The sequence below is a fragment of the Podarcis muralis genome, chromosome 10 (assembly GCF_964188315.1).
Source record: "Podarcis muralis chromosome 10, rPodMur119.hap1.1, whole genome shotgun sequence".
Taxonomy (NCBI): domain Eukaryota; kingdom Metazoa; phylum Chordata; class Lepidosauria; order Squamata; family Lacertidae; genus Podarcis; species Podarcis muralis.
Window position 1 is genome coordinate 60,121,122 of NC_135664.1, and position 12,573 is coordinate 60,133,694.

Genomic DNA, 12,573 nt, shown 5'->3' on the forward strand with positions numbered 1-12,573 from the left:
TCACTGGTTTGCTCCTATTAGGTCCATAAATTACCATATAGCATATATTCAACACACACAAAAACAGTCCATCTGTCCTTTGCTGTTGACAAAGGACAGCTGGACATATAAAGGGCCCCATTACCTTCATCAAACCTAAGCCCGGCTCTGGTGCGGTCCCTTTTCTGCTGGAAGCGGGTGGGGGCGGAGCTGCTCCGGAGCCGCGCTTAAGTTTCACTTTCCAAGCTCTTCTCTCAAAAGGGGAAATCAAAACTCATCTCGGCGGCTCCGCTCTGCCCTCTAGCCGAGGCGCGCCGCGCTCAGAAGGGAAGCTTGGCAAGCGAGGCGCGGACGGGCTCGTTTCCACGCTCGTGGAAAGCGAAGTGAAGCGGGGCAACGAGGAGATCCGGGCGGCTGGCGGTCGAGGCGCAGTAAGTCCCAATTCTTCTCGTGCTCAAACGTTGCATATTCCGTTTGCTTGCTTGTTGTTTTTTTTTTTAATATTTCAGCTCTTCGGAGAGAGCCGGTGCTCCGCTTGCTTTGGGAAAATAGCGCTGTTTGCACGAGACTCTTAGTCCCTGGGTCGTGGGTTCGAGTTCTGCATTGCAGCGGGGTGGACTAGATGACCCAATTTTGTGATTCAGTCCTTAACTTCATTCTACCGGGATGGCTCTTTGCGATTAGGAACGCCTCCCCAGACTTATCAGTAGGCTGACAAAAACTACTTGTTGAGAAACAAAATAATAGGGAATAGAAAGGAGCCCCAGAGGGTTCATTGGGTTCACTCAAAAATTAAAGGGTGCAGGGTTAACTGAGCGACATGGATAAGGGATCATATCCTGCCTCCGTTTTTAACTCAGAAATTGGCATACTCCTATAGCAGAGAAAAATTGGTCTGTCCTATTTAAAAGTGCATCATCAGGTGGAGCTGAGAGAGTCTCTTGCTGAAGTCCGGGTTCACCTACTGCTCTCCAGATGTCTCTGCCTTCAATTCCCTCCAGCCCCAGCCATCACCTGGCAAAATTTTTGACCCTGGTCTGAATGCTTATGTTGCCCCTACAATGCCACCACTTTAGACCGCAGTGCTTATAACTTCACTTCTGAACCACACCATTAACATGATAAGTGTTTCCTGATAAGTTAGATCAAAACCCCCCAAATTTGCCAGCCAGCCCTGTGATGAGGGGGAAAGAGAAGGAAATACTCTGAGCATGTGCAGGTTTTCATTTTAAACGCATGTACATCACAGCACCATCGTGAACTTCAGAAATAAAATGGTGTTTGCTGCAGCTGCTCTGGTGCTAAACACATTTGCATGGGAGTAAACACCATTTTGTTGTAGGAAAGGGTAATATATGTTTAAAGTGGAAAAGAATAAAATGTACCTGCCTGGCCAATTGCTCCAGGTATATGACATTAAAGAGGATAAAAATAAGAAATGATGATGCACGGTGACCAGCAAGCCCTTCTCCCCCTCCTGGAAAAAACAGCAGCAGCAGCAACAAGACATGAGATAAAATGAGGGGCTTGTTTGGGGGGTAAAGTGATTTGCATGTTGTCTATTTGTGTTGCATTATAGTACGTTTGATGGGTCAGAGAGCTGGACGTCCAAAGCCAAAAAGGACATTCAAGCTGGAGGAATATCAGACGATGACGGCCGAGGCAGATGAGGAGAGCTCTACAGAGGAAGCTTTGGAGACGTGCAGCCAGAAGCTGCAAGAGATTTGTGGGATGGCAGACTCAAGAAATGGTACTTTTTATTATTTTTTTATATTTTCATTTCTCAGGGGTGGGGAACCTTAGGCCCGGGGACTGACTGTGGCCCTCTGGGACTCTCTGTCTGGCCCTTGGCACACACACCCTCTCCCAAGCCACGCGGCTGTCCCCAGGCCACACCCCTCACCACCCCTGCTTCAGACCCTCCTCAAATGTTTTTGCCTGGCTGAAATGTGTTCTTCAACTCTGATAAGACTTCTTGCTTGTCTGAGTGGAAGGTGAAGAGCAGGATGTGAGTGTGTGTAGAAATTACCTGGAGCTCAATGGTATGTTTATCTTCCTTGTCTTTGGTGATCGCTCGTAGCCAAGTAAGATTGTCTTCCATGAACATGGTCTCAACGGTGAGTTCGTAAGTGACTGTGGAGGCCAATTCTAGATCCACATGTCCTTCCACAGTGGGGACACAGGTTTCCGGGAGGGAGTTGATAATGGTGAGGGTTTGCCAAGCGTGCCTTCCTCTTAGCACGCTTCTCCCTTTCGTCCTGAGTTCAAGTGTTTTCAAAGCCCACGACGCCTTTGGTAAAGGCTGTTCTCCAACTGGGGCGCTCGCAGGCCAGTGTTTCCCAGTTGTCGGTGTTTATACTACATTTTTAAAGATTTCCCCTTGAGTCTTTAAACCTCTTTTGTTGACCACCAGCATTACGGAGAATATTCTCACCTTGAATCACCAGTTTTGGCTTGTGCAGTGTTTTGAAAACGGTGAACCTTTAACGGTGAACTTAATCAAATTTATCCCCCCCCCCCACCAAGTTTCATGTAATTTAGCCTTAGATTCTATGCCTATTTACACTGAAGTAAGTCCGCCCCCCCGCATGAAACCTAATCCAAAGAAAGTGTTCATAGGATTGCAACCATAAGTCAAGAGTCATTCTCCCGGCCCTTAACCAAAGCTGCTTGTCTGGCTGCTGTCTCTTATTTCCAGGAGCTGTTGGCCTGTACAATATTGGACTAAACTGCTGCCTCAACTCCTTGCTTCAGGTCTTCTTCATGAACAGACAGTTCACTATGATACTCCGGAGGTGAGTGAGGATTTCCCCACCATCCGCCGCAGTGCTTTGGATCAAAATCTCTTTCTCTAGAGGGCGGCGGGGTGGGGGGAATACTTAATTTGGGTTGCCATATTTCAAGGAGTAAAAATCTGGACAAAAAAGTTGTTGAGCTTTTTTGGCAATGACCGAAACCATGCATAAAATAATAATAATACTAATAAAGTAAAATAAATAAATTGAAGATTAAAAACCAAACCTCCCCAAACTTGGACAGTTGCTATAACTTGTAAAAATGCACATAGGCCTCCCAAAAGAGGACATGTCTGGGATTTCCCGGACTTATGGCAACCCTAGCTTAATTTTAAAATGGAGCATTTTTTCCACCCTCCAAGGGCAGTGGTTTGGATTCAAATCACTGTGCTTTTTTTTTTTTTTTGCTTTTTTTTTTTAAAGCAAGTGATTTTAAAATCAACATTTGTAGACTTCTACTTAGGAGTAGCTGAACCCAGGTACAGACAACTTGTACACAGGTACTAGATAGCATTTCCATGCGCTGCTCTGGTTCTCCAGAAGCGGCTTAGTCATGCTGGCTTAGTCATGCTGGGCACGTCAAGCTGTATGCCGGCTCCCTCAGCCAATAAAGCGAGATGAGTGCCGCAACCCCAGAGTCGTCCGCGACTGGACCTAATAGTCAGGGGTCTATTTACCTTTACCTTTACTAGATAGCCCTGCAGGATAAGACCCATCTAGTCTGCTTTCCTGTTCTCACAGTGACCAGCTAGATACCTATGGGAATTCCGCAAGCAGAACCTGAGTGCAAAAGTCCTCTCTGCACTTTTGATTCGCAATAACTGGCTTTCAGAGGCATATCACCTCTAACAGTTGAGGGAGAACAAGCCATCATGGGTAGTAGTTACTGACTGACTTACCCTCCATGAATTTTTCTTATCTGCTTTTAAATCCATGCAGGTTGCCATAGCCACATCTTGCAGATGCAAATTCCATCGTTTATGGAGTGTGGAAAGCCAACCCTGGCATCGAAACCTTAGCTAGGTTCCTGCTTCAACTTCCATTTAACGGATGCATTTGCAAGTCATTAAATGTGTGATTACACTTAGTTCTTAAAAAAACAAAAACCCTTTCCGTTGTGACTTTTCTTCAAGGAAGTGTGTTTAAGATGGCAGCCTTAAAGCACGAGGCCCCGTGTTTTCTGACTTTAAAGTGTGGCGATAGCTTTCCTTCTTTCTGTTGCCAGGATCAAAGTGCCCTTTGAAGCTGCGGAGCAGAAAGCAAGCGTCCCTTATCAAATGCTCTTGCTTCTGGAGCAGATGCAACGGAGCAAGAGGAGATCTGTGCATCCCTTGGATCTTGTCCGCTGCCTCTCAATGCACAATGTGAAATGTAAGGAGCAGGTGGAGTCTTTCTGGTTTCCATAGGGAGGTGTCATTTGGAGGGTAGGGGTTGCTTATACAGTGGTGCCCCGCAAGACGAATGCCTCGCAAGACGGAAAACCCGCTAGACGAAAGGGTTTTCCGTTTTTGAGTTGCTTCGCAAGATGATTTTCCCTATGGGCTTGCTTCGCAAGACGAAAACGTCTTGCTAGTCTTGCGATTTCCCCCCCGCTTCCCCCCCTTTTTCTAAGCTGCTAATAGCCTTTTAGCAGCTAAGCCGCTAAGCCTTTAATAGCCGCTAAGCCGCTAATAGGGTTGCTTCGCAAGACGAAAAAACAGCTAGACGAAGAGACTCGCGGAACGGATTCTTTTCGTCTTGCGAGGCACCACTGTAGTTAATAACTGCCCTCCCCCTATAGAACGTGTGCAGAGGTGTTTTGATAAACGACTTCAGAAACGGTAGTCAGGCTGTGTTTGTGGATTGATGGGGCAAGAATGGAAGGTTGGCTGCTAAAAATACAGAGAGAGCATTGGAATCTGGAGGAAAGGGGCGAAAATAGAGGAATTTGGGAAAGGCATAAACAAGCCGTTGTGCTAAATTTTGCTTGTGCCTCTTTCTTTTGTCTAGTGCTTGTTCTGTATGATGCTTCTCAACTCTTCTTGATCCTCTGGAACCTAATTAAGGACCAAATCACAAATGTGAATCTGGTAAGAGTCCGGATTTTGCAAAGGAAAACATGTTGCTTCCGTGTTGTATGCAGACACAATGAGTTACCTGCAGAGGCCCTTGAAGTATAGCCAAGAATACTTTTGTCCCTTGTTGAAAAATCAGAACTTATGATGCAGGCTTATGTTCGGAGCCCTGCCAGAGAGTTCTGTGTAACTCCGCAAATAAATCAGTAAGGTAGCAGAAATGGGATCAGCTCCTCTGGATCTCTCCCCACCATGGCTACTATTTAAGAAAACATGCAGTTGAAATCACACTATTATTCTAACTTGTAATATGGCTCTGGGTTGTGCCCTTTTAATTTGCAGAGTTCCCATCACACATAAAATACAAAACCCAGAAGTACGTAACAAAGACTTTGATAGCATAAACTTAAATATACTGAGTACACAACTCTCTCCAGGATCCTTTAATCTGATTCACCTTCCCCTGCCCTACTCTCCATTTAAAATACACTGTGATCTCATATTCTGTTTTATTTATTAAAAAATAATTTATTTTTTAATTAAATACACTTTTTCATTTTTGAATGAAAATGCTGTTTATAAAGTTAATAAACAGCATTTTCATTCAAAAATGAAAAAGTGTATTTAATTAAAAAATAAAATTAATCCAACCTTTTTTTTGGGGGGGGGGGGAACCCACAGCCTAGTAATAAAACAATAGTAAATATAGACAAGAAAGCAGGATAGCCACCATCTTGGATGGCTTTATAAGAAGATTAGACAAATGTCTGGGTTAGATCTGCTGAATAGAGGATTCTGTAGTGAGGCAGATAGTTGGGCTTTCTGCTTGTTTTCACTCTAATGGGAACCAGTTTGAGGCCTGTCAGTGGAATCACGCAAAGAGCAGTCCTTGTTGACAACACAGAGCACATTATTTATTCGCTTGTGGTTTTCTCCTCCCGTCTCTTTAAGGTTGAAAGCCTGGCTCTCCTGCACACCATCCAGCTGCAGCAGAACCTAGTGTGTCAAAAGTGCTCAGCTGAAATGAAGAAGGAGAGCAACTTGCTGATGTTCCCACTCCCAATGTTTGATTCTGATTCTCACCCAGTCAGGACATTGGTATGTGAAGAGGGTCTCCATCGCATTGTGCTTCATCCCATTTAAGCAAATGGGTCAGAACTGGGTTTCTAGTATAGTGCTCCCTCCTGTCCTGTAGAGGGCGTGCTCATATTGAAAGCCTAATATCAGCACAGTGTTTCTGCTGCGGAAGGGCCCCAGAAATGGAAAGTGGGGCAGAGGAGGCTAAACAAAGAAACAAAACTCCAGAAAGATTGGTTGGGGAGGAAGGGGAAGACTCCTGCTGTACTCAAAACTCGTTGATAAATGGTTTCAGATCATTTTCTAGGGCTCCACAACCAACTGCACCACCATGCTTGCTGTTCCTGGGGAGCAGAGCTTTTCTGTAGAGGGATGTGCTGAATGGAGTTCTGATGTATGGAGAGAGTGAGAGGCTGAGAGTGGAGGGGGTGATCCCCAAACTTCTAGAAAAGTGCTTCTAGTTCTTCTTCAACATGTCCAACCTTAGGGAAACAAAACTTCTGGGGCCGCCAGTGTCTCTCTGTTTCAGTATGTGACAGGGACTCTGCACAAAATGGAGGCAACTGCCCATACAGTCTCTGTCAGGCATCACACTGCCATTACTGTGGTCATGGCTTCAAGGGGATGCTCACCTGTGTCAGGTGTGTGCATGTGGACAGGTGGGCCAAAGCAGTGGCCAATAGGGCAAAGTAAAAGGCAATGATGATCATTTAATATTAAATTTACATACCAGAGAGCCAGTGTGGTGCAGTGGTTAAGAGCGGTGGATTCGTAATCTGGGGAACCGGGTTCGCGTCTCCGCTCCTCCACATGCAGCTGCTGGGTGACCTTGGGCCAGTCACACTTCTCTGAAGTCTCTCAGCCCCACTCACCTCACAGAGTGTTTGTTGTGGGGGAGGAAGGGGAAGGAGGATGTTAGCCGCTTTGAGACTCCTTAAAGGGAGTGAAAGGCGGGATATCAAATCCAAACTCTTCTTCTTCTTCTTCTGAAGATCTCGGGGTAGACAGATGTGGGAGAACTTGGCAAATATGGCCTGGCATATGGGTGATGGTGGGTACTTACCTTGACTGAAGGTAGACTCTGAGACACAATAATCCAGTGTAATAGCATATCTGAAATCAGGCCAGAACCTAAACGGAAGGATTAGCAGAAAACCCCATGGACTCCAGACTCCTTGGATGCAAGCGTAACGACTTTTTAAAAACCTATGGCTCCTACCGGGTTGAAGACCTGTGTATTTTCCAGAAATACACACAATGTGCAATTGGTACCAATTGCACAACTTGTAGCCCTCCAGATTCTTCTGGATTCTCACTCGCATCAGTTCCATCCAGCAGGAATTCCTCTGGGCACGTGGGACTAATCTCTGCTCTTTACCTTATTCAATCCTTCTAGGGAGATTCATTGCGTTGTTTCTTTGCGCCGGAACAGCTGGTGGATGACAATGCATGCCACTGCGAACAGTGTGGCTTGGAAACGCCACATCTACGGGTAATGTTGCCTTTGAACGTTAATTGGCAATTCAATTCTTGGAGCTTCATTTTGTTTCCATGTTGGACGAGAATATTTGTTCATAGAAGAATCATGGGGTCTGCCTTTTGGCCATTATTGGCAGGGCATTTTCTTTGAATACAGAAGGTCCCAGATTCAATCTCTGGCATCTCTAGGTAGGGCTGAAATTCTGGAGAGCTGCGGCCTGTCAGGGTAGATGAGACTCAGCTAGATGGAGCAATAGCCTGGCGAGGCATCTTCATGTGTTTCTAAGGTATTTCACCCCAATTCACAAGGCGGTTCCCACCCTGTATGAAGTGGTTGAGGTGACTGTGGCGTTCACACAGGGTCCCCGGACGTTTGACGGTCTATTGATCCCTGTGCCGCCGCTGTGATCACTTCCCCGCTGCCACCAACCCCTTTCTCTCGGGTACACACTGAGTCCAGACAGTTGTTAACATTACAAGTTTATTTTATAAGCATTAACAAGTTTATGGTTTCAGATAATTTTTCTTGTCAGTTTCTTAATCTTAGTTTCTTTACTGACCTATACCTTCCTAATACCTTCTAACTGATTTCCCCAACTGTTTAACTGACTCCTCTTAACAGATTCTCTCACTCTCACACATCAAACTAGCCCAACCCACAGACTTATCCTCCCTCTCCCTTCTCTAACTCCAGACTCACTTCTTAACAACTCTAACTCTAACTCCTCCCCTTGGGTTCCTATTGGTTAATCATTTTACACTTAGTTAACCTTTTCCTTATGACCCAGTATGATGTCACACACCTAGAAGGGCAAACGCCACAGTGACTAGTGGCAATTTGCTAAACGCAGCATTTGGATCCAGATTTTCAGAAGGGTGAAAAGGGCGTGATTTCCCTGGATCAGTAGTCCCTCCCTTGCTTTGCAACTATTTTATGCTGACCTCTGTATTCCAGTCTTTGTCTTTCATTCTTGGTGTGCATCGATTTTGCAGGGCCTGAGAGTTACACGTCTGCCACAGACATTGATGCTGCACCTAAAGCGTTTCTGCTGCACAGAAGGCAGCCAGACCCGGAAAATCAGCCATTCCTTAGCCTTCCCACAGAGCCTAAATTTCAGTGAGATCCTGACGCCAGAACAGTACAACCAGGATGCACAGGAGGTGGGACATCATCATTCACTTTGGACTTAGAAGGCATAATGAAATGGCCCAAAGCGGATGTGGAGAACTTCTGGCTCTTCCAACATTGATGAACTGCAATTCCCATTAGGAAGCATGGTCAATGGCTTGGGATGAGGGGGCTTATAGTTCAGCAATGTCTGGAGGACCACAGGTTCCCAACCTATGGGCTAAAGCAGGAGGGTGCCTTGCCTGGACTGAATGTTCAGGTCCCCTGAGACTGCATCTGTTTCCACCATGGTCAACCAAGTGCTTTCATCACATTCTGGGATAACGTATTCAAGAACTGCAGAGCAATATTAGTCCCAAGAGTGGAAGATTGCATTTTGTTCACCCTTGTTCCTATGGACGCTGTTCTAGATGCTCTCAATATTATGAAGCAGGAATTAACAGGTCCCAGAAAGGGATGTCATTTCAACTTCAAGGTTGCTATACTGTTTGTTCTGCAACAGTTTTTGAGGAAGACAATGTTGTCTCCTATCCCCACCGCACAGCAGAAATTCCCCTCCTTAAGAGGTATGTTCAAGGAAGACATAAGGATGAAGCACTTTGGTCGGCGGGGAGTCAGAGAAGCACGATGGTCTATTCTCTAAAAAAAGCGGGGAGAATAGGTAGTGCTTTTTCTGGGGGTACTCAAGGCTCCGCAGTACTGGCACCACCCCCCAATGTTAAAAGTGTGGCACTTACTGTAACAACTTCATGGTGAGTACCGTCACCTTTTTTCTATGAAAAAAGCACTGGGAATAGGGAATTAGAAGTGCTATGCAACTTAAACAATGGAAAATGGAAAACATTTCTCTAAATTTGAAATGGAGATTAAGCCTGCCGAAAATGTTGTTTTGGGTATATTGGACCCCAAAACATTTATTTATTTGATTTGCATTTCCTCCAAGGAGCTCAATGTGGCATTCATGGTTTCCTCCCTCCCCATTTTATCCTCAAAACAATCTGTGAAGTAGGGTAGGCTAAGAGACAGTGACCAGTCCAAGATTACCCAATGAGTTTCATGTCTTGAACCTAGGGTCTTGAACCCAGGTCCTAGTCCAACCACGACACTACACTGGATCTTTATCTCAGGAAGGCACTGTCCAATACAGAAAGATACTGGAGGTGTAATGCTGGAAAGGCCTCATTGAGGCATATGATGTGGTCCTGTCCAGTGATAGTAATTCCCTGTTTTGTGTATCTCCTGTCTTCCATTGAAAATATCTCTCTATGACTCTTTCCAGGATGATGGGTTGTATGATCTGTTTGCGGTTGTTGCACACTCGGGATCAGCTAACTTTGGTCATTACTCTGCATACATTTGGAGTCTCACGGAAAGCAGGTGGTATTGCTTCAACGACTCGAGCGTCTGTCAGGTGAGGAAGGCAGCCTATATGTGGCGTTGTGCCTGCTTCCCTTCCCTTCCACCTCTCCCGGCAAAATCAGGGTCTGAGATCTAACCACAATGTGTGTCAGCGCATTGAAAAAGGTTGCAAGCCATGCTGGACGATGGTCCAAATCCAGACCTAATTGTGCACAAACAAGGAATGGGCATTTGAATGGATGTCAGAATGCACTTCCCATTCAAAGCCATGTAGCACTACAGATAGACACCTCTGATTTATGCTAGTGGTTCCTGATCCAGCTAGGGCCAGTTGTGAATAACGGTGCAATCCTATACATGTCTACTCAGAAGAAGGTCCCATTGAGTTATGGGACCGGAGTCTTGGGCAATTTTATAGATTTTATATATAAAACATGGGTTAATTGGCTTGAGTCTGAAGCAGCCCTAATTAAAAGATAACCAAGTCCAGTAGCAGCAAAAATTACATAGAATCATAGATTTGTGGAGTTGGAAGGGATTCCGAGGGTCATTTAGTCCAACTCCCTGCAATACAGGAATCTCAGCTAAAGCATCCATGACAGATGGCCACCCAACATCTTTGGGTAATATTTAGAACAAGATGTGTGTAAAAGGTCTTAAACCTCTGCATAGTGGTCTGTGAAAAGATCTTTACTTTAAAAGTGAATTACACATCTGCTTAAAAGGTTAACCCAAGGTTTTTTCAATTAAAAAAAAAATACACACAGAGTCATCTATCAGCTGTGTAACAACTTATAATAATTCTCTTCATCTATTATAAGAAAAAAAGTTTAAATATTAGCTCTATATTTTATGTGCTTTTGCAATGGATGTGAGTGGGGTTTTGAATCTGTCTCATTCACTTGCTCCTTGTACTGTGTATTCTGCAGGTATCCTGGGATGATGTCAAATGTACCTATGGAAAAGCATATCTCCGCTGGTAAGGCGGGCCGACTGTTTTTTCTCTTAATCCTACTGGAGGACCTGGGGGGCGGGTGCTGGAGGAGGCAGTGAAATGAGTATGGCTGGCTGTGTGGAAAACAAAATAAAAAAACCATTGCATTTTGGTTTGGAATGAGCTGGTTTCAAGATGAGCTTTTTCCACCCTAGGCGTTCATTGTTGGGAAGAAATTGGATCAATGGTCCAACTAGGTATAGGGCATCTTCTTAATCCTGTGTACTCTGTTGGATAGAGATTTGAGGACTAACTACAGGTTGACCACTGTTGGGTTTTGACTTGCTTATTTTCTCCTTCCTGTAGGGGTGAAACAGCCTATCTCCTGGTTTACCTGAAAAGGAATTGTGGGAAGCTCTGATTTGATTGGCTCAGGACAACCACAGGGAGGTTGCAATTTTTGTGTCCAGATTCTTCAAATACTAGATGACTGACTGTGCAGATTTGTGCAGGAGAGTACAAGCGATACGTGAACTCAAAGCACCAGGAAGGGAGACCTTTTGGAAAGAAGGCTCAGAAACAACACACTTTTATCTGCAATCTGTCTTTGGAAGTTACACAGTGCCTCACTTTCAGACCCTCTGCAGCCAGCTAGTACAGGAGACAGGGCCAGTGGTTTAAGTGTCTTGAGACTTGTATTTTCATGAGGATACTGAGAATTGTTCTAAGAGAGCTTATACTCCCCTGCCACCACACACACCTCAACACACTTTTCATAAAACTAGTTCCCAGGATTTTCTGCACAGTTGAGCCAGCTTATATGCAGCATAGAATTACCCTTCATCTCCCCATCCCAACCTCTCTGTTCTACCTCAGCCGTGACACTTCTTAGCTGCCCCTTTATAAAGCAGAACCTGCAGGGGGGTAGAGACGATGGCAGATCCTCGCATATCACATGCAATGGGCTTCTGGACCCAAGAAGTACAGAGGTTGCCATCTGCTGGGCATATCAAAACCAGCTGCAATATTCAGTCTCCTTTGCTCACACACTAACATGGAAGCATTTACTTATAGTAGGTGGTGCAATTTTATTTCAGCCATCTGCGTGTTAGATGTTTCTGGGTATGGGTGTCACTAGTAGATGGTGCAACTCATTTAAAAAACCGACTCAAGCATTTGTCCTACACAGGGTTCAGGCACTCTTAAGCACATTTGATTTCAGTGACTTCAAAACAGGCAATTTAGCATGAGACCACACAATGTAGTTCTGTCTAGCACAGAAACATCTGTTTGGATAATCTTATTTTCCTAGTATAGATAGGAGTTGCATAGAATCTCCGTTAGCATCTTATGCCTTAGTCTAGAAGTTAACTGACATTGTTATTTGGTACATATTTTATATAAGCTGCTTGCATGAAAATAAATCAGTTTATTGTGAAGCAGCCCTGCTGTTGGCAGATTACCTCATTTTCCTTTAAATTAAATTGACAACTTGGAGAAATGTGCATTTCTTGCTATGCCACAGGAGTATTTGCTTTTATTTATTGAGTTTTTCTGTGTTTTGCCTTGCCTTGTAAGGCAGCCTAAATAAAATAAGAATATCAAAGGGCTGCAATAACAACTCGAGACTAAGACTAATTTTTCCAGGCTATCAGCTAAACTATTTTATATTTATGCTCCCTGTATTGTATTTATGCTCACTGCTGGGAATACTTAATAAACCAACATGTGTGCCGTGCTAAATAGGTGCCTATGAAAACAATGTCG

At 44.6% G+C, this 12,573-nt stretch overlaps 1 protein-coding gene across 1 annotated transcript; it reads left to right on the plus strand.

Moving 5' to 3' along the window:
* The first annotated feature begins 240 nt into the window (after positions 1-240).
* On the plus strand, positions 241-12,568 carry USP18 (ubiquitin specific peptidase 18). Its single transcript, XM_028747059.2, has 11 exons — positions 241-410; positions 1,559-1,729; positions 2,678-2,774; positions 4,000-4,145; positions 4,764-4,843; positions 5,780-5,926; positions 7,302-7,397; positions 8,378-8,545; positions 9,793-9,924; positions 10,802-10,851; positions 11,173-12,568. Exons 2-11 carry the CDS (start codon positions 1,567-1,569, stop codon positions 11,225-11,227), a joined length of 1,134 nt encoding a protein of 377 aa, XP_028602892.2. The 5' UTR covers positions 241-410; positions 1,559-1,566; the 3' UTR covers positions 11,228-12,568.
* The last annotated feature ends 5 nt before the right edge of the window (positions 12,569-12,573 follow it).